The 21277-nt window shown below is 43.3% G+C and overlaps 2 protein-coding genes across 2 annotated transcripts in view; one reads left to right on the top strand and one right to left on the bottom strand.

The window, feature by feature from the left end:
- Nucleotides 1-17971, bottom strand: part of TSC22D1 (TSC22 domain family member 1) — a 136608-nt gene extending 118637 nt beyond the window's left edge. Inside the window, exons 1-2 of the mRNA XM_030882208.3 lie at nt 17230-17971; nt 13746-16789 (exon numbers count right to left, since the gene is read on the bottom strand). Of these exons, the coding sequence (XP_030738068.1) occupies nt 13746-16618 (2873 nt within the window). The 5' untranslated portion in view covers nt 16619-16789; nt 17230-17971. The remainder of the gene's footprint in view (nt 1-13745; nt 16790-17229) is intronic.
- Nucleotides 15911-20342, top strand: LOC115866543 (uncharacterized). The gene is made up of 3 exons (XM_060287846.1): nt 15911-16000; nt 16190-17756; nt 18436-20342. The coding sequence occupies exons 1-3, from the start codon at nt 15911-15913 to the stop codon at nt 18744-18746; spliced, it is 1968 nt and encodes a 655-aa protein (XP_060143829.1). The 3' UTR covers nt 18747-20342.
- Nucleotides 20343-21277: the final 935 nt, after the last annotated feature.

Below are 21277 nucleotides of genomic sequence, written 5' to 3'. Positions count from 1 at the left end.
AGTAAAATATAAGACTTGAAAAAAAAGTCTAAAAAGGACCAGAAATGCTATGCAAAAACAGTAAGGGAAAAAAACAAAACAAAACATAGCTTTACTTTGTGAAGGCAATTTCAAGCAGTTCTGGAAGCCAGAGCTGTGTCTAAAGGATTAGGTTATCCACTCTGGATAAGCGGAGTGTTACCATGTGTGGACTGCGTCCTTACCTTCTTAGCTTTCTTAATGAGGCCAGGGTCACTGGTTCGAACCATTACCTCAGATTACAACCACAAAGAAAATGTGCCTCTATTTCCACCAGTGACAGAAAAGGAATCACTGAACTTCTCACACCCCATTAAGGAAGGGAGCAACTAGACATCCAAAGTAGGGTCAGCACTTTCCTAAAACACAGCACGGATCAGGCCACTCTACAAAAACAAGAAGCGTTCTCCATTCCAAGTCCAATTAAGTCCAAACTTCGCAATCCTGCCTTTAATTAAGGCTTTTCAAAGTTAGCCTTGCCTTCTACATTCCTGTACACAGACACTATCTCTTACCAACTTAGACTATGTCCTGTGTTCTCTTCTATAAATACTCCTCGTACCTTGAACCTTTTTGGTATGTTTTCTCCACTGACGTGACTTACTAATCCCCATGGCTATCAAACTTCTCTCAAATGTCACCTCCTCAAAAGCATGTGATCTTTACCTTCTGTCTCCCAATACTGCTTTATTAGATCTCTCATGACACACCATATTCTACCTTGCCATACTTTTCCCATTTATTGGCTTTCTATCCCAAGTCATTCCCTAAAATGTTTCAAGAAGCTTACAAAGATAGATATAAATACTCTAAGATACAATAACTTATAAATGAGTGAGAAAACTTGACACAAAGGACCAGAAACAGAAGAGTCATATAAATTGAATCTGTTACCTGTTAGCTTTTCCTTTCATGTATATGTATACGTATATATACACATACACTTATTCTTAAATTCAACGTAGGCTCTCCTTAAGGATATAAAGAGTGCTATGCATATACACAGTCAATAAATTACATCCTTTCAAATACCCAGGAGATTCCGTAATCTAAGGACATTTTCAAAACATCCCTTTAAAAAATTACATTCCTTTGTATGTGTACCCACACATACATGTATATATTCTCGAATTTTTTAAATGGCAAGCAAAATGAAACAATGCACCAAAATATAAAAGAGTAAGTTTTGTGGCACTTCAAATGTCAGTAAAATAATCAAATTACTCACATTTATTGTCAATGATAGCATTAATGCTTTTCTCATTTAAATAAATCTCTACCATTTCCCTTTTGGTAGAGACCTAGGAGTGCTCAGGAGATAGGAAGAAATAATTCCACCTCTTTCCAATGCCTGGAAGAGACTGGCAATGGAACCTCGTTAGTATGAAAAGAAAGCAGCTAGATCACTAAAGTAAAGAACCAATCCTAAACACTTAGTTCACCTTCACCTGGATTTCTATTCACTACTAAATATTTTGGGGACACATCTGCTTTGGATTATAGACACAGATAAACCCTATGAAAAGATTAAATTGCCAAAAATCCTACCTGAAGGTTATAACCACTTATCCTCAGACCTTTAAAATCGCAGCTATAAATAATAGCTTTCCTGGGAAATTAGGTTATTTTTTTTCTTTTTCAACACAAGAGAAACAAAACATTGCTTCAAGCGAAGAGCAGGTAGGAAGGTGAATACAGTATTTTTATAAACTGAGAAATTTTGCTAACCAAAGCGTTCCTGTACTGAATCATTTTACAATGGAAATCACTCTCCCCCTAATTTCTTTCTTTCATTCATTAACAAATAACAGAAAAACATAATTTCCTAAGTTCTCCTCCCTGTTCCAAGCATACCCCCACTCCAATCTAGATTACGGATTCCTCTGATACTCATTTTCCCTGAACATCAGTTAGTTAGCAAGCGTTGAGGGCAAAATCACTCCCCAATTTAATCTTCAGTCACTTCCTTTCACCTCCTTAACTTACTCCATTAAGCCCAACTGTTGCCTTAATTATGCCCAGACTGTTCTCCTCATTTCCTCCCATTTTTATTAACCCTCTCCTGCCTCAAACTTTCTCCTTCAACTCAAGACTTTTGAAAAGTCAGTTCAAACAACACTGCTTTCCTAACCTACCAAAGGTCAATTCTATCCCATCTGTGAACTCTGAATGCAATTTCCTGTGTCATTTTGGAGGCTAGCGTTCCAGGTACAGTCTAAGAAACGTTTTGTAGCACTATGTCAGGAATTCACGTAGCCTCTCTGAACTTGTTCCTCTACCTATAAGCCAAAAGTTGAATGGGATCCAGAGTTCCAGCTCAAAATTTCTGATTCATTGATTTCGTGTTGTTTAAAAGCGTTATTTAGCTCTTATAATTTCCCCATGTATATGCAGCATACACTGCTTGAGAACAAGAACCATGTTAGATTACATCTGTGCCCACACCATTACTAGATATAATGATTTACACCTAGTACCTACTCAATAAATATATCCATCTGATAGGCCAGTGAGGGGGAGACAGAGAACTTAATGTAATAGGTACAGTAACATATCCGAGAAGAACTGAACCTTACTCCTATCAAAACTGCTATGCAATAATGGTAACAGGATGGCAAAGTATTTGGCAATAATTATATCCCTTTCCCAGATGATTGTGGGGTATGTTTTTGCCACACGTCTGCACTCACTTATTCAACAAGTATTTCAGAACATACCATGAATCAGGTTATACTGCATGCAGTGGAAATACAGAGGTAAAAACAGATGGGTAACATCCTTACTCGCAAGGAGCTTACATTCTGGAGTACAAGAACAAGAGGAGCGTCCCTACCCGAACTTCCAAGATCAAAACAAGAGTATCTGAGGATATAATGAGTTAAATATCTGCAGCTCCCAGTGCCTTCCAGTGTAGGGAACAACAGTCAGAACACCTTGGTTTTGATCATATCCTACAGAGACGGCAGAGCACAGAAGTCATTAAGAGCACAAAATCTAGACCCAGACTGACTGGATTTAAATCCCAGCTCCCACTTACTAGCTATGTGACCTTGAATAAGTTAATCATTCTATCCCTCAATTTCTTTACCTGCAAAATGCGGATAATAACGGTACTTACACCTCATAAGGTTGTTCTGAGAATTAAACAAGTTGATATATGCAAAGTGCTTAGAACAAGCATATAACGAGTACCATAATTTTCAACTACTCCTACTACAACTGTTACTACTACTATTATTACTAAATTGTTGTAGTCTGTCCATGAAAAGCTAAAAACAGCATACGACACATGGTAGGAACTCAATATTTAATTACTGACGGAATAAATGAACCCAAGACTCAGTTTCTTCCTCTGTGAAAATGGAACAAAAGCATCCTGTCCATTTTAGGACATGGGCATCCCTGGTGGCTCAGTGGTTAAGAATCCGCCTGCCAATGCAGGGGACACGGGTTCAAGCTCTGGTCTGGGAAGATCCCACATGCCGTGGAGCAACTAAGCCCATGCACCACAACTACTGAGACTGTGCTCTAGAGCCTGCGAGCCACAACTACTGAACCTGCGTGCCACAACTACTGAAGCCTACACGCCTAGAGCCCGTGCTCCGCAGCAAGAGAAGCCACCGCAATGAAAAGCCCGCGCACGACAATGAAGAGTAGCCCCCGCTCGCTGCAACTAGAGAAAGTCTGCAAGCAACAACGAAGACCCAACACAGCCAAAAAAAAAAAGTCCTGAAAAAAAAAAAAAAAATTTAGGACTGCTATGACTCAAGAGTATATAATCTATTTCAGAGTTTTGTTTAACCCCCCCAATCATACAAGAGGCAGGTTTTATTACTATCACCACTAGAAATTTATCACAGCCATGTGTTAGCAAAAAATTAATGCTAGATAGTATTTCAATTGTACGTTTATATGTTCCTAACTAGTCAGTATGCTGTTTGTTACCATATAAATATACACTAACCCTAATAACCAAAGAAATTAGATAACTAGGTGAGCTGGGAGAGAATGAAATCTTATCAACAATGAGTAATTTTATAATCAATCCATCCATCTACAATTTACTCAAAAAAGGAATACTCAGGCATGTACAGAGTGTCAAGAGTTCCTCAACTTAAGTAGTGACCTGATATTACAAAAATAATCTGGGATGCCTGGGAAAATAAGATGCTATCTCATCTGTCTCATCCCCATGAAGCTCAAGAGCACCCTTTACCCTATGGCTCAGTGAACGAGAAAAGGCAATACCATTCACCATGACCTAAAGTTAATTCTTTAACAAGATCAAGCCACAGTCGATCTTCTCCCCAGTCAACACAAATATGGTTTTAAGCCAAACAAGGTTTAACACTGGTATGTCCACGAAAAGAATATGACAACATTTAAAGACTCTCAGAACTAGCCTCTGATGATCACCCCACTACAACATCAGATTCTATATTTTCCCTTCTGTTTTTAATTACCCCAACCTTAAAAGTAAAGGCCTCATATCTTAATACTTTTTACTCCCATTTAATACCCATATATAATCAATTAAAATGATTGCTAATTCTCATCACTGCCAAATCTCTTCCATGGTTCTTTTCCCTTCATAGAATCCATAACTTACTAGTTTAGTAACAATCACTTGTTGTCACTACAACGACCATAAGTAAAACAGATCAGTCAGGAATTTTAAACAAGTAATTAACTCAATGCTTACTACACCGTCTAACAAAGAAAACTCCTTTAATACAAACAAGTGGCATTTCACCAGTTAAATGCTTATATTTTAAACAGCTGAAACTGCAAAGAACTTCCAAGGTAATACTTAGATATTTGAGAATCATTTATGCTAAACAGCTGAACCAGTCAAAACGAGATAAGAATACTGACATTCTAATTTAGAAATAAGTGGGGTTTTTTGTTTGTTTTATTCAAGTTGGAGAACTTCTACTGTCATAAACATATGTAAATACAAAATAAACATACAATGCTTGTTAAAAGCAGCAACTAAGCATTGCTTTTTTGCTCAAAATACAGCAAAAAAGTAATCAATTCTCAATCATCTCTATTAAAGGAGAAAATAGTGATAACACATGATCTATAAAGAACTTATTTAACTTTCAAATATATCATAATAGTGTTTTTAAAAAGAAGCTGAACTTATGCCAATATTAAAAAATTTTTTCTTCAGTTATCCATTAAGCAGATTTTTACTGAGTACCTACTGTAAGGCACTGAAATATACTTTGCATATATAGTAGCAAACCAAACATCTCTGTTCATGAAGCTTAAAATCATCAAACAGATAATCCCCCAAAACAAAAACTAATTATGCAATACAAACTGTACTGGCACTATAAAAGAACAAGGTGATCTTAAACAGTATTAACAAAGAACCTAAGTTTAGGTTGGTATGTCACAGAAGGCCTCTCAAAGTGACAGTGAGGCTTAAGGAGGAATGGAGGGAAGGTGACACAGCGCACGCCAAAGCCTGGAGGAGAGAGCAAGAAAGGATGGCAACCCGAGGAATCGAAAGGAAGCAGCTGGGACACAGAAAGGGAGGGGGAAAGTGGCATGTGAGGCCAGAAGTGAGCAAAAGCAAAATGTAATTACCTTACAAGAAATGGGAAGGCTTCAGGGGTTTGGGGGCAAGTGAGAGACCTGAACAGCCTTCCGTTTTAAGAACATCACTCTGACTACAAGACATAAAATCAGAGAAAGGCAAGAGTGTATGCAGGAAGTTGGTGAGGAAGCTACTGCAGGGCTTTAAGAGCCGACTATGTTACCTTAGACTAGAGTGGTGGCAACACAGATGGGGAAAGAAAAGATAAATTCAAGATATATTTAGAATGTAATGGTCAGAATGCAGAGGGTGTGGGAAAGGAAGCTATCAAGAACGACTCAGGTTTCTTAAGTGAAGAACTAGAGTAAGAAATATTTATTAAAATGAGCACGACTAAAAGAGAAATTTGACAGGGTACGTAATGAAGAGGTTAAGCTTATGATCTGTTGAGACTGAGAGGCTGTGAGAATATAAGCAGAGATAACAGGAAGGCAGAGGACCGTAGCAGTCTAGAGCTAAGAAGAGAAGTGTGGGCTATGATGTGCATTCAGGAGTTGAGAGCATACAGACCACAGAACAGCAGATCACCTAGGGAAAAGGGAAAAGGCAGTAGGTGGGAAGAGGACTCAAATCCAAACAAACTCCAATGTTGAGAGTCTGATAGAGGAGCTGAACTGAAGGAGAATGAAAAGGAGTGGCCAGAAAGGTGGGAAGGAACTAAGCAGGATATCACTGAAAGCAAAAGAGAGTGGGTGTTTCAAGGAAGGAAAACAAAGATCAACTAGACCTATTGAGACTGAAAGGTCAAGTAAGATTTTCAGGTCAAGCTGACTAGTAAGGAAGAAGTGAAGGGTTGGGGAGAGTGGGACATTTGAATATATGTGACACTAGGAAAAAAGTCAACCTGGAATCCAAAACATTATAGATCATTCTTTTCAAATAATGTAAACATCCTTTATCATTTTTTTCCCTCATGTAATTTATTTTAATAAGCCATTAAAGCATATTCTTACCATGATATTAAAACCTAACGACACGGTGACACAGCAAAAACCAACCAGGGTTCTGATATTGTCACACAGGGCATGCTCTGCAGTTTCATATTTTTAAATTGAACTTTCTAAATAAGAAATAAAATCTACATGTTTTGCAATTCTGAAGTCAACGTTACAAAGACAGAATTTAAATTATTAGAAAATTAAAATGGTTTTCCTGAAGAGATAATTTTCATATAACTTCCCCCAAAAATGTTAAAATTAATTCATTTAACATGTCTGTCTACTGTATTCCAGGTACACCACTCTTACGACTTTACCCACTTTTTTCTCACCAAGGGCTCATACGTAAATGTTGGTATGTTCTATGACAATCCCATTATTTGTACTAATACACAAGTCAATAAAGCCTGCCCTTTTTCGGGTTTTCGGCCACTCTGTTATTACTTATGGGCATCACCCTTACCTCTCTGTTGGCTTTATGAGTAGTAGAAACAGTGCCAGATTTTGAATTGGAAAAATGGCTTTTAAGCCTACTGTTTACTGTTATGTATACAACTTTACTGTTACGTATATAACCTGACACAGCTTACTTGGCTTCTCTAATAAACTAAATAAGCTTCAGTCTATTCACCAGTAAATTAGAAAAAAACTTAATTCACAAGGATGTTGAGTGGTTAAATGTGACAACAAATATTAACTGAATCTAATCCTAACATTCTTAATCACTTCTGTGAATTGAACTACCAAGTTATATGCCATTATTATTTCTGCTGAATATAAGCCAAGCAATTCCACTCAAAATTTACGTACTAGTTATAGATCAAATCTTGGAGCATGAATTGTTAAAATTAGTAATATTCTTTACATTTAACAGTGCAATATTCTACAACTGAAATAGATGTGTAATGTTAAATGCACATCTATTTTATACTCCTTTCCTAAAAGCCCCACTGAAATGACAGAAAAGGAATTTCTTAAGATATAAAGCCATAAACCCACAAAAACTGAGAGAACGGGTAGAAAAGACAATAGCAACAAAAATTTGGAAGCTGGAAAGCAGATGGTTGAGTGACAAATGACTTATTTAGCAAACACTAGGAAATCAAATCTTTAGCAAACAGTGGGGAAAGCCAAGAACAAACCCAATTTAAACTGTAAAATCCCCAAAAGACTCAGGAATTGGCAGTTACCACATACATCTGAAGTGGGATGTGGGAGAGAGAGAGTGCTTAAAATAAGGAAGATTGTTTAAAAGTCTGTTTAAGAAGCAACCAGCCCTACAAATCCCAACGGCCCCTCCCCAGCCCCAACAAAAAACTGAAAATATATTGTCTGGTGACTATAAAACACAAGATCCCAGGACTGAGGAAATGAGGCACAAAAGTATGCAGGAGAACATACTGAAAACAAGCTGACTGAGTGAAGAGACATATACAGGGATGCTCCACCAGGTGACCATAAAGCAAAGCTAACGAGACTCTCAGAATTTTGAATCAGCATTTTACTCCCCTACTCTCACACACAACCACCATCTAAGGAAAGGCTACAGCACAAAAGATAAAGACCGAACAAATAAAAACTAAGAAAGCTAAAACTGGAGGACACAGATCACACAGGGATCAGACAGCTAAGAGAAAGTACTATTGTTACTAGAACAGGACAGATATTATTTAAAAGGACCAAAGACAAAAGCTCTTGGAAATCAAATACATGATAATAGATGGAAACTCAACAGAAGTAAAGCAAAAAGAAAAAGAGATGGCAAATACGAAAGAAAATGTGCGAAAATTAGAAGACTGGTCAAGAAGGTCCATTATCCCAATAAAAGGAGTTTGAGAAAGAAAAAAGAAATTGGAAAGAAATAATCAACAACCTCATTCAAGAAAAAGTCTCAGAATTAAAAGATGTTTCCAGACTGAAAGGGGACACCAGTACTCAGCACCCTGAATGAAACAAAACCCACATAAGAACCCATCATCATAAAATTTCAGAACACGAAAAAAAAGATACAATTTTAAAAGCTTTCCGAGATTTAAAAGAAAGAGAGAAGGGATGGAAAGAGAGAATAAACAAGAGTATAGGGGAAAAAAAGAAAAAACAAAACACATACACACAGGTCACATGTAATATATATAAGGAATCTGAATGGCTTCAAACTTCTCAAAAGCAAAGTGGAAGCTAGAAAGCCATGGAGCAAAATTATAAAATAATACAATTTCCAATCCAGTATTCTTTACCTAACCGAAGAATCAAACAAGTAACAGGGTAAGCTAAAGCCATTTTAAAACATCAAGTGAGCCAAGAATGAATAATGACATGAGTCACTGGAAAATGGAGATCCAACCACAGAAGACAGTGAAAGGAATCCCACAAATATTAATAGTTGCATACCAAGTCTAAAAGGCAATCAGTCCAGAATGAAGCTCAGAGAAATATCAGAGAGACTTCCTCAGGAAGATAAAATTGATAACAGTACCTGATATGTCTGAACATCTCAAGGGACATGTGATGAAATGATGAATCAGTGATTACTACAGAGAAAATTAAGGGGGGGCCAGGTGGGTGGAGACAATGAATTCCAGCCAAATCACCCTATGGTAAAGCTAACAGTCAGCAAGTCACATTGAGAACTTCTTATCAGCTCTTTAGTCTCCTACACTTAAGTACAAGCAGAGGACCTAGAATTGCCAGACATCTGAAGAAAGGCTCTATCATAAAAGGTTAAGCCCAAAACATACAAAAATGGGGAGAAAGGCAACTTGGAGGAAACAGATGATGACAGATGAAACCTTGGGGTGGGGGAACCTGCTAACATTTCTAAATGCTAAATAGTGTAAGAAATATATATATATAAGTGTACCACACATACTAGATGGCTGGGGTGGGAGGAGGGAGGCAAGTACAGGACATTAGACAGGATAGGAAAAGTAATCATATTTTACAAGAACACTGAATAATCAATAGTGATGCAATCATAACTATTAAGAGAAGGAGGGACCAGGAGGAAGGAGGACCAACTGAGTAGGTCATGACAAAGTTAATCTTCATTTTCTACCCACAAAGTTAATAAAGCCAAAAACAAAAGCAAGGATGGACTTCCCTGGTGGCGCAGTGGCTAAGAATCCACCTGCCAATGCGGGGGACACGGGTTTGAGCCCTGGTCCGGAAAGATCCCACATGCCACGGAGCAACTAAGCCCGTGTGCCACAACTACTGAGCCCGCGCGCCTAAAGCCCGGCTCCACAACAAGAGAAGCCACGGCGATGAGAAGCCCGAGCACCCCGACTATGGAAAGCCCGCGCACAGCAACAAAGACCCCATGTAGCCAAAAATAAAGAAAGAAGGAAATGTATTTTAAAAAAAAAAGTAAGGAGTATTTTATTTAACACACACACATATATAGGGCATATGAGTTAGAAACAGTTCTAAGGGCTTTGCAAATGCATTGAATTCTTATAACAACCCTATGAGGTAGGTACTATTTTCCTCACTTTTTAAAATGAGCAAACTGAGGCACAGCGAGGTTAAGCAGCTAGTAAACAATAGAGGATGGATCAGACCTAAGCAGTCTACTTCCAGGGTCCATGCTCCTAACCACCTGGCTATGTTGCACATCTAGTAGCAACACAAGCAGTTAGAGACTGGGAGGTAAATATCACAGTCATCATCTAAAAGAGGTGAAAGTGATTGCTTCTGGGAAATGAAGCAGGCAGGAAGCTTCTGTTTGTTTCGATAACCATGTAAACTATTTGGCTCTTTAAACGGTGCAGGTACAACCTAAATAAAAATTAAAACTTATAATTTAGTATTTTACAGTTAAAGTATTTTATCTGATGCTACCTACCATCCTAAGAAGTAGGCAAAATGAGTATTATTCCTACTTGATAAGAAAACTCATTCCTCTTTAGTAAATATGAGGGCCAACTCTACAACAGGCACTGCATTTAAAAGACAGACATCAATTCACCTCAAGGTATGAAAAGGCAAAAGAGGTAGAAAAAGCAAGTATTTTCATTCATTTCTTTTCACTTTGTTGCATTTAACTATATGATCCTACAACCTGAACAGCTGTGCTTAAGGTGAGAGAGAATACAAATATAAATCATGATAGAAAAAGCAGAGAAAGGTCTGCTCATTAATCGGTTCAAAAAAGATTTAGCTCTTGCCCTTGAGGAACTCACAGTCTTGTGGGGAAAATGGGTAAACATAATTCAGACTGAATGTGTGCAATGCCTTGACTAGAGGAACACTAAAAAGGGCTAAGGAAACAACGTTCCCTGGGTGAAGAGACTGCTTCAGAGGGAACATCTGAGCTGAGCCTTGAAGGAGGAATAGAAGTTTGACCAATTAATTTCACAGAAGAGGCTGTACTAACAATCACAAAACACTAGACTATACATCAGTGTAAAATACCTGTGTCTTCCCTGTGTTGTAAAAATAAGTTCACATTAAAGGTTAACGTGAGACATTAAGAACTTTTTAATGAGAATGATTTTTAAAAATCTAGATACATAATCTTAATGCCTGATCCATGTTTCTGATCTTCATAGTCTCTACCAGTAGCCAACTGAAAGCATTTTCCACATGTGTTAGAAATATTTTAAAATTTAAAGTGTTAGAATATATTTCAAAAGATGACTAAAGAACAACGAATCTTCATTTGTCCTACCATCCAAAAGTTTTATTGTTAACGTGTTTCCTAAGTCGTAATACTGAAATTACAATGTACTCTTTTCTCCTATGGGAGACTAATAGGTGACCAAGCCCAGAAGACACAAGTGACACAGAAACTAACATGGGAAGAAAAAGTAAAAAACACTTTAAAAAAATAAATAGAAACTCATTATCACTTTTTTCTCTTGCAGATATTCTCAAATTCCCTTCCAAAAACCAATTTAAATGAAACATTTCTTTTTCCGAACTACAGTCGTAAAAGAAATAATCTGCAAGAAAGCACAAAGAAAATAATATACAAATTTACCCTATCTGACCTTTACAGGTATTTTAGGGGTCATTTTGATTTCTCAGAATTTAAAGGATACCTCTGAAAAAAAATTTTCTGGTCTTGACGACTTGACTTTGATGTTAACAAAGGCTCAAATATGTAGCTCACTCAAAACAGGTACAGTCAACTCCAGTTACTTTATACCAATATTTAATCATATGTCTCAGTATCTGTTTTTGTCCCTTTAATTTCAAAGCTTCCTACATAATTTGCCCCTCGTTAATGTTCCTCTCAGTTACTATATGGAAAAATTAATTTTGTAGTAATATCTTAAACGGGGACTCTATCTCTACAGTTAAAAACCAAGCTGTAAAGTCTCCTGACTTTAATCATCTGGAACAGCATGTTGTGGAAAGCTCTATCATGCCCCACCACCAGGAGGAAAACAAAAAAGGAGAGAGTCATGCCAGGAGACCACAAACAGTAATTGGCAAAAATCATGGCAGGTCTGAATTCAAAAATATGTGGTTTGCATTTGTGTATCTGACCCATCTTTTATTTCTCTAACTTTAGCAACCACATAATGGACCCGTGGGCTTTACTCAGATCACACCCTTTAAATTTAGAACTTATTAATATTTGGAGTAAATAATTCTTTAAAATTACAGATAAGTATTAGCATGATTTGATACATTTAAAGGTTTAACAATAATTATAATAGGACTCTTAAGGAAACCACCTCCTAGAAGAGGTCTATCTTTTAATGTACAGTTTTGTACACATGATACTGAATACATTCGGCTAGGTAACGAGATTTTAATTATATGACTTAGAAAAGTAATAAAAATCTTGAAAGACAAGACTTTAAATTATTTCAATTAATCATGCCTTTACCTTATATCTTCTAAGTAACTAAAAAAAAAAACAAAAACAAAAAACATGAAAACCTCACTGAAACATTAGGCCTTTGTTTTTCTAAAACTGCAATTCTTTTGAAATATGCTCAATATTTCCAAAGGGAAAACCACAGATATACATTTTGAATGTAAATGTTCCAACTGGTTTGATAAAAGTTCAATCTCAAAAATCTCCAACTAATACTAAAATAATTAAGTATCTTTCAAGCTTATTCAAAGTTCCACAGTGAAAATGAATAGCCTTTGTCATAACTCCTATATTATTTTGATCAAGGTTAGTCAGACTGGCAAATTTGTGAAAAGAACATTCCTTTAAAAATCAACTTAGTTTAAAGCCATGTAGTAGCATGAGAGATTTCACAACTTTTCTAGCTAGCCAGCTTCAAAGACACAATTGGATTCAATAAACATGATTATCACATTATTTCCAATCCAATTAAGAAAACGCTGGTTTAATAATGTACTTTAGGCTTTATGTATTTTTTTGGTAAGAGAAGAGGAGAACAGGTGGAGTAGACTGTAGGAGCACAAAGTCGGTTTCATGTCTCTATAAATTCAACCCTCCAAGACTTTGTTTCTTTACCCTTTAAAATGGCTACCACCTTGATCTACTATGCAAAAGGAAAAATGCACAGCATACTACTATCAACGATAAATCCGGTTATTTTTAAGAGTGTATGGCCTCCTACCCCACGAAACACTTTTTAAGATTCCCATTCCTTTACTGTTCCAATGAAACGACCATTAGATAAGTACACAAAAGTTGGGCAATTAGTTTGAGTGCAACCTGTATAACCCAGCTTAGGTCATCTTTCCTGTAATATCTGATGAGGAAAAGCAGCTAACGTTATCTTTCACAGACTAAGAGCAAACACAGTAGAACTTTAAAGGGTTGTCCTGTCCAGTAAAGGAGAAACAAATGTGGGAACCACAACCTCCCCTCCCGTCCCCAAGAGATGATCATAATGATTTTAGGAACTCAAAAGAACAGATTAACTATTAGATGGGTCAGCAAAAACTAGTAACTCTAAAAACCATTTTATAAATAACAAAACCACTTGGTGCTCCCAAACCTATTCTTAATGCTCAAAAACTATCCTGTCAAATAGTGTTTACACAATACTTACACCACTTCCTGGCCAACTAGTTTGAGACCACTCCATCACACTCTTGCTCTAGAAAACTTACCAGAAAAATGCAGTTTCACATACAAAAAGGAAGAAATATATAACGCTTTAGACTGATTTTGTGCATATACATAGCTACTAAAATAGACTCTGCATCTGCTGAGTGTCTGCAGAAACATGGCATGACCTTACCTCTCATCCTCGCCATCCACCAGGGGTGTCGTCAGCGGTAGCACCTTCAACGGGAAAAGAGAAGCAGAGGCTCCTAGGCTGCTGCTACTCCCATCGGAAACTGCCGACATGCCCCCACTGTCACCACTGATAGTCTGAGGTAAGCCAACTAAGGAGGGTTCCGCTGGGCGCCTGGCATCTTCAATTTGGCTTCCAATTGCCTGAGCTAATGATTGTGCAGAGAACTGAGTAGAACTTGGTATCTGCTGCGCCAAAGGCAAATTTATATTAGGTGCTGCCATCAAGGGAGGCTGACTAACACTTTGAACCAAATTACCATTTTGAGTGGCAGGGGCTTGTGCTATATTCTGTGATGGAACCAAGTTTGTTGGGACAGAAGGCATTCCAGAAGGCCCAGCTGAACTAACCTGATTCGTAACAGAAATACTGCTAGCAGAGGGCAAAGGACTGACTGCAGGCAACTGCTGCGAAACAACTCCTGGAGCTACTGACTCTACTCCTTGCGGCTGGGGAGGCACAGTTAACAAGGTACTCTGGGGTGCAATGACCAACTGTTGAGGAAGGCTTGAAGCACTAGCTTGAACTCCCTGATGAAGAATCGCAGCCTGAGCGGGTGGAACTACCTGTGAAGAGGGAGGAGCACCTTGCGGGATAACTGAAGGTGTGACTTGGGCAGAGGGCTGCTGCGCTGCCGTAGGTAGGTTTGTCTGTTGACCAATATTTGCAATTTGACTGCCAGGAGGTACAGCAGATACTGCCGTCTGCGCCTGGCCAGCGGGTTGGCCAGCTGCCCCGGCGGGCTGCGCCTGGACTGCTGCGGGCTGCACTGGCAGCTGGATGCCCTGTGGCTGAGCCACAGGAATCCCCGAGGTTCCTGCTCCCACCCCCGCAGAAGTGGGCTGTCCAGAGGACACTGCCGTTTGCAGAATCGGCTGCTGCTGAACATACTCGGAAGCAGGATTCGGAGTCACTGACGGGCCATGGCTCGGGGCCACCGACGGCTGCTGTCCATAGTGTAACTGCTGGGGTGATGTGCCTGGCAGGGGTGCTTGCGCCGGAGGGGCCGCCTGAGAATACGGCAGTTGGGGCTGAGCCAGGCTGGAAACGGAAGGCTGCTGACCTAGAGCTGAAGTTACACCCACCACGCTCACAGGTGATGGCTGGATACCAGCTGCAGCACTGAGAGCGGCTTGCAGAGGTACTGGTTGAAGACCCTGCTTCTGCTGATAGCTCAGTTCTTGAGACTGCAACTGCGCGTGCGAGATCTGTGACTGAGAAATACTCTGTGGCATGCTAACTGCTGAAATGCCCGCCGGAGCAGCGCTACTGAAGTCCATCTGCGGGAGGGCGACACCTGGAAGAGCGGGCGGCTGCTGCACCACGGCAGCTGGGGCCCCCATCTCTCCGCTTCCCACACTCTCCGTGTAGTGGCTCAGCGTGCTGACACTGCTGCTCACTGAGCTCCCGCTCGTGCTCTCCCTCTCAGAAGTCACTTCTGTCGGGTTTTGTTTTACGCTTTCCACTGCTTTATTTATCACCACCCCTTCGGCGGCGGGGGCAGCGTTTTCTTTCTCATAGAACTCGGTGCAAGTCCATCTACCTTTTTTGAAGGGCTCAGAACTCGAATCTAACTTCACAACTCTGAACCTGGACGTGTTAACTGTTGGCTGTTGCTGCTGACTTGAAACTGATCCTACAGTCATCCCTGCAGCTGCACTGGCAGTGCTGTTAATGAGAATGGAGGACGAAATCGTACCGTTGCCCAGGCCGCTCAAGACAGTCACGTTAACACCGCAGCTCACTCCAGGCCCAACGCTCACACCGGCAGCACTGGGAACGTTGCTCGCACTTAAATTAGCATTAGCAAGCATGCTGCTGGTCACGTTAGGATTAAAACCGCCCACAGCCGTAATGTTAACATTATTCATCGTATTAGTACCTGTAACAGAATTTATACCTATACTGCCGCTTGTACTCGGAGCACGGATACTAGTCATTACAGATGCAGGTGAGCCACTCGATGATACGGCAGAAGTTGGTGCAACTGGCATAACAGTGTCAGAGCTTCCAGTTGTAGACAGTTTTCTGGATACTGGGCTTGCGGGCGGCCCTCCCGGAATGGGTGTACTGGCCACACTGGCATGGGATGGATGGTGGTGCCCGTGATGGAGGTGGTGCCCATGATGAATGTGAGGGTGGTGATGGAGGGAGTGGGGATGAGCATTCCCATTGATTACAACATTCTGTTGTGGAAGGTGAGGCAAATGAGGCTGAGGAAGGGGGGGCTGGTTGGGAGAGACTGCCCCAGGTGTCTCGGCTTCCTGGAAGTTATTTAGAGTTTCTTCTGAGGAGCTGCGTTCAGGCTCCCCTAAGTCGGTAGCCCTGGAAAGTGACACATCAAGGATCTCGGAAGACGACAGATCTTCTGTGTGAGATTCATCCAGATCATCGTAGCTTTCGGTGTCCTCTGCGATGCTGTTGTTAGAGCTGATGCTAGCGGAGATCTGAGCCGGGGTCACGCTCGTTATCTGGAAGCCACTTTTCTTTTTCATTTGAGTTCCGCCTGGCGCAAGAGGCTGTGCCTGCAGCTGAGCCTGCGAAAGGAGGTTCAGGCTTTGTGGAGGCGGAGGCTGTGGTCCCGACAGAGAAGATGCTGCAGGAGGTGGCGGCTGGAGCAGCGACGGAGGCGGAAAATCCTCGGAAGATGGGGCACTACTACCAACGCCGGTACCTGCTGCACTGAGAGCAGAGGCGCTGCCACCACCACTGCCCCTTCGAGGCAACATTGCCGGGTGCGCCATCTTCCTAGCACTAATGTCTGCAGCGGCCGAGGCCGCGGCCGCGGCGGCGGTGGACTCGGGCGGCTGGTGCATTGTGCTGGGTACCGGGGGGCGGAGGAGGCGAGTGCAATTTCCTTCGGCACCGTAATCTTTGTATGCAAGACGCCGAGGAGGAAAACGGGACCTGACGCTCCGCCCGGCGCGATTCCTCCTCCTCCTCCTTCTCAGCCGAAGGCGCTGGCCGCTTCTGCCTTCGAGGGCGAGCTTCGGGAAGGGAGGATGAACGAGGGTGAACAGAACAGCCGGGGACCCGAAGGGGGGACCCCTTCAGTCCTTCGCCATTCACTTTCCCCTCTAGCCTCACACCCCCCTTTATATTCCGCTTCACGTGGGGTGCGGGGAAGGAGGGAGGGGAAGACCAGGGGAGGGGGGAGGCTAGGGGAGGGGGTGGGAAAGCCGAGAAATGCCCACCTTCTCCGGACAACTCCGAAGCCACCTCCACCCCTCCTCCCGCCGCGGCGGCGGCGGCCGCTGCAAAACCCTCCCGGTCGCTCTGCACGAAGGCGGCGGCGCCGAGCGAGTGTCGCCTTCCCCTCGCCACCCCCAGCCCCGCCGCCGCCGGCGAACCCTGAGCTCACTGTGGCTCAAACCTCCCCTCCCGGCCCCGCCGGCCCCGCTCGGCCCTCCCCCCACGCCCTGCGGACCCTTTCAAACCCCCTGGGCTCGAGGCGGCTGCTCCGTGAGGAAACGCTGGCCGCGGCTGAGGCCGGCGCGGCGAGGCTCGAAGCGGGGCGGCGGCGGGGCGCCGGGTACGGTGAGCCCAGCAACGGGGCGCGGGCGGGCGCGCAGAGACGCCGGGTCCTCGCGGAGCACGGCCGGGGCGCGGCGGCGGCGGTGGCAGCGGGAGCCCAGGGACCTCTCCATCACTGGCAGCCATGGAGCCCGAGCATTTTCCTCCCTCTGGGCAGGCGCCTCGGCTCGGCACACGTCCTCGGGGAGGAAGGGGCCGGCGCCCGAGCCTCCCCGGAGGGCGGCGGGACGTGCGCTAGCGCCGACGATGCGAGCCGCTCTAGTCCTCTTCCTCTGCAGCCGGTTCGTCCGCACCCCGCTGCTCCCGCGGTCCGGGCGGGAGGGGGCCGCAGGCGGCGGCGGCGACTCCTTTCTCGGCGGCGTTGGTGGCCAGAGGGGCTGCTGCAGCGACTGCAGCCGACGCCGTTCAAAGGAACGAGAGGTGGGGTTGGTCGGTGTCGGCGAACGGGGCGGGTGAGTGGGTGGGTGCCGAGGGAGGGCGGCGGGCGGAGAGGGGGCTGTGGTGGTTGTTACTAGTGCTTTTCTCCGGCTCCACCGTATCCCCGGGTCTCTCGCGGCATCGGCAGAGGAGGGACCAGCGCCCGAGCGCAGGAGGAGGAGGGGCGACCGCCGGCCAGAGGAGGCGGTGGCGGTGGCGGGGGGAGGGGGCTGGCTGAGGAGAAGGAGGGAAGATGGCGTCTGCGCATGCGCCCCGGCGCCGCAGACATAAAGCCGGGTCTGGCGGAGGAGGCGGCGGGTCTTCGAACCTCGCCGAGCGCCGGGTCTCCTGGCGGAAATTTCCGAAGGCTGGCGGAGGCGCCGACGACGTCGGCGGCGGCGGTGGTGGGGGGTGGGGAATTTCGGCCGGGGGAGCGAAACCGGGTCGGCCGGAGAGAGTCGGCCTGATGGGGGTGGGGCAGGGTGCGGGGCGCGCGCAGGTTAGGTGTGTCCGCTCCTTTTTCACACGCGGCCGGCGCGCGCGCGCAGGCACGCGGCAGGGGAGGGGGCGCGGCAGGGAGGGGCTCGAGGAGGCCGCTGGCGCCCGGGTCTCGGGTGTAAGCGCTCTGGGTAGTGTCCCCCGCCTGCGGAATGGGTAATGAGGCTTTTCTCCGCAGCAACAGCATCACGAGTTTCAGTTCCCAGGAGTCCGCCGCCGCCACGACATGAGTCAGGCTTTCTTCCTCGGCGCGTGGAGGAGCCCTCCTCCTCCTCGCCGCACCTGGGCTCGACCCCGGCCCGCGCGGCCCTCGCCCCCTCGGAGGATGCCCCAGCGCTCGGAGCCGCAGGGTCCGCGAAAGGCCGGTGGCTCCTCGGGATAGACGCTCCCTTTTGTGCGGCGCAGTTGCAGCTGCCATGCGGTCGCCTCGCCTTTCGACGGCCACGAGCTAGCCAGCCCGGCAGATATTGCAGCTGTTTGCAGTTAACTGCCTGAGCTCTTCTCTGGAGAGGGAGCGCTTGCAATCCGTCGTTACCTGGAGGGAAGCAGTAGCCCGGCCTAGTAAATAACTGACCTCAACAGGTGGAGCTTATCTCCAGCAGGGATAGCATTTAGTTTAATTGTCCAGGCTGTAGCCTGCATAGGTTTGACTTAAAAGACAAACTGGCCTAGTCATGGTGGCAACACGATGATCAATGAAGACTACCCTTTAGGGTTAGAAAAGAGAAAGAACCATCTGCAATTCCAGTTTAAAAAATAATAATAAAACCTGCATGGATCTGAGCATGGTGCTACAGAAGGAATGTTAGGTTTGATGGGAGGCAGTTTACTGGAAGTTGCTTCCCTGGCATCACACGTCAAAACATTCTAGCTCTAAGCATTGTTTACTACTAGGCGAGAGTGTACTTCTCGCCCAGGAATTAAAAAACAACAAAGTATTATAATATAGAAAACCCTAGGGAGAAATGTGGTTTTATTTCAACTTAGGTTGTTGAGAAACTGAACGTTTATGGTTAGACCTATGCTTCAGTAAGTCTCACAGACTTCCAGATCTACAATCCTATTTTGAGCTTATTAAAACATAAATGGCATAATTGTCGATTCAACACGTTACTTTAGGTTTCTCTAGACTTTTCCCCTCATTCTGTCCCCCAAGAGGTTAGGAATATCACCATTCTATTACTGAATAGAAACGCACCCTCAACACCCCCGTATAGCCTGTATCAAAGTTTTGCTATATTGCTTTTTCTGTGGTGTCTCCCACTAAACCCAAAAGGTAGGACTACGTGTTTTTAATGTGGAGTTCTGGAGTAGGTACAAAGTAGATGCTCACAAATATTGAAAATGACATGGTAGTAAAAATAAAATTCACTTGAAAAGACCGGACTTGGTTTATGTTACTTATGAATTAATACATGATGACTGGGGTTTTTTTACATAACTATGGCCATTTGTGTATTTTACAAAAATAATTTCTTTTTTAATGTTACAACAGCTTTTGTTGCAAGAAATACACCTGATTAATGGCCGCCATTCATTGTTGAAATGCAACTCTGACATGCTTTTTTCAACAGTTTTTGAACGGAAAATAGGAAGTATCCTAATGAACTGAAACTGCAATAGAATTTAGTAGGGCAAAATGTGTTTGTGAGCTAGTGTGAAAGAAAATGCTCTAGATATCTCAAAATCTTGCCTTAGGTCAAAATTTTAAATTACCCGAAACAACAGCCCAACACCCCCTGGTGTGTTGAGCTAAATACCTGCCGCCTAAATACCAACTATGATAGGGTTTGAAGCAGAAGAAAACCATGTAATAAAGTCTTCCGGACTTCCTTGGTGGTGCAGTGGTTAAGAATCCGCCTGCCAGTGCAAGGAACACGGGTTCGAGCCCTGGTCCGCGAAGATCCCACACGCCGTGGAGTAACTAAGCCCGTGCGCCGCAACTACTGAGCTTGCTCTCTAGAGCCCGGGAGCCACGACTACTGAAGCCCACGTGCCTAGAACCCGTCCTCCGCAACAAGAGAAACCACCGCAATGAGAAGCCCGCGCACCACAATGAAGAGTAAACCCCGCTCTCCACAACTAGAGAAAGCCTGCGTGCAATGAAGACCAACTCAGCCAAAAATAAATAATAAATAAATTTATAAAAAATAAAGTCTTCCAGCGTTGACAGAATGAGTCATTGAGATAACCCTGTAAAAGCAGATACTTCTAATAACAGGTAGTAATTAGTATTGTTATTTTGGGCTGTTTTGATGTTGGGGGTTAGTGGGTTTATTATTTCTTTTAAAAGAAAGTTGTTATTGTTTTAACTTTTCCAGGATAACATAAGACACAGAAAATACAGCCTTTTGAAATGTGTTTCACTTTTATCTGCCATATCACCTTCAAATTCCTGGTTAGGCTGCATCAAGTCCCACTGAGATATGACGAGCAGCTCTGCAATTACGGCAACCTGCGTTTGAGAAACATCGCTCTCTCTCCCTCCCCTTTCTCCAGTTGCCAACATTTCTATGACCAGCAATACATAAATATAAGTCCATAAAAACAAGCAGAAGCACTTGAACAACCCCATATTGTTATCATGTTACCACCTTTTAGTCTAAAAGGTCTGGATTTTTTTTACATTAATATCAAATGCACACTGCTATGTGCAATTAAGTCATTAATTCCTTTGAACCCAGTACTTGGAGTTACCCTTTGTCTTTTGAAAGACTGCATTTCACCTGTTTACATTCTAAAGGTATAGTTCTGAATTACTCTCTATTGTGGAAAAGATTAGTCCATAGTGCAGTGTTCACTTAAATCTCGTTATTGTGACATTGCAAACCCCATTGTTACCGAAAGCTCCACCTCTCTGTATACCAGGGCTGAATCGAATCTTGGAGACAGAGTTTGGGTGAAGTAGAAGAAGATAGCTTTATTGCTTTGCCAGGCAAAGGAAGACACACTGGGCTTCTGCCTCAGAAAAATGTCTCAGCCCCAGATGATTTGATGAAAGGATTTTGTAACAGGGGTTCAAAGGC

Source organism: Globicephala melas, chromosome 18 (genome assembly GCF_963455315.2).
Source record: "Globicephala melas chromosome 18, mGloMel1.2, whole genome shotgun sequence".
In the NCBI taxonomy this organism is placed as follows: domain Eukaryota; kingdom Metazoa; phylum Chordata; class Mammalia; order Artiodactyla; family Delphinidae; genus Globicephala; species Globicephala melas.
This window is presented reverse-complemented; position numbering and strand designations above follow the sequence as displayed.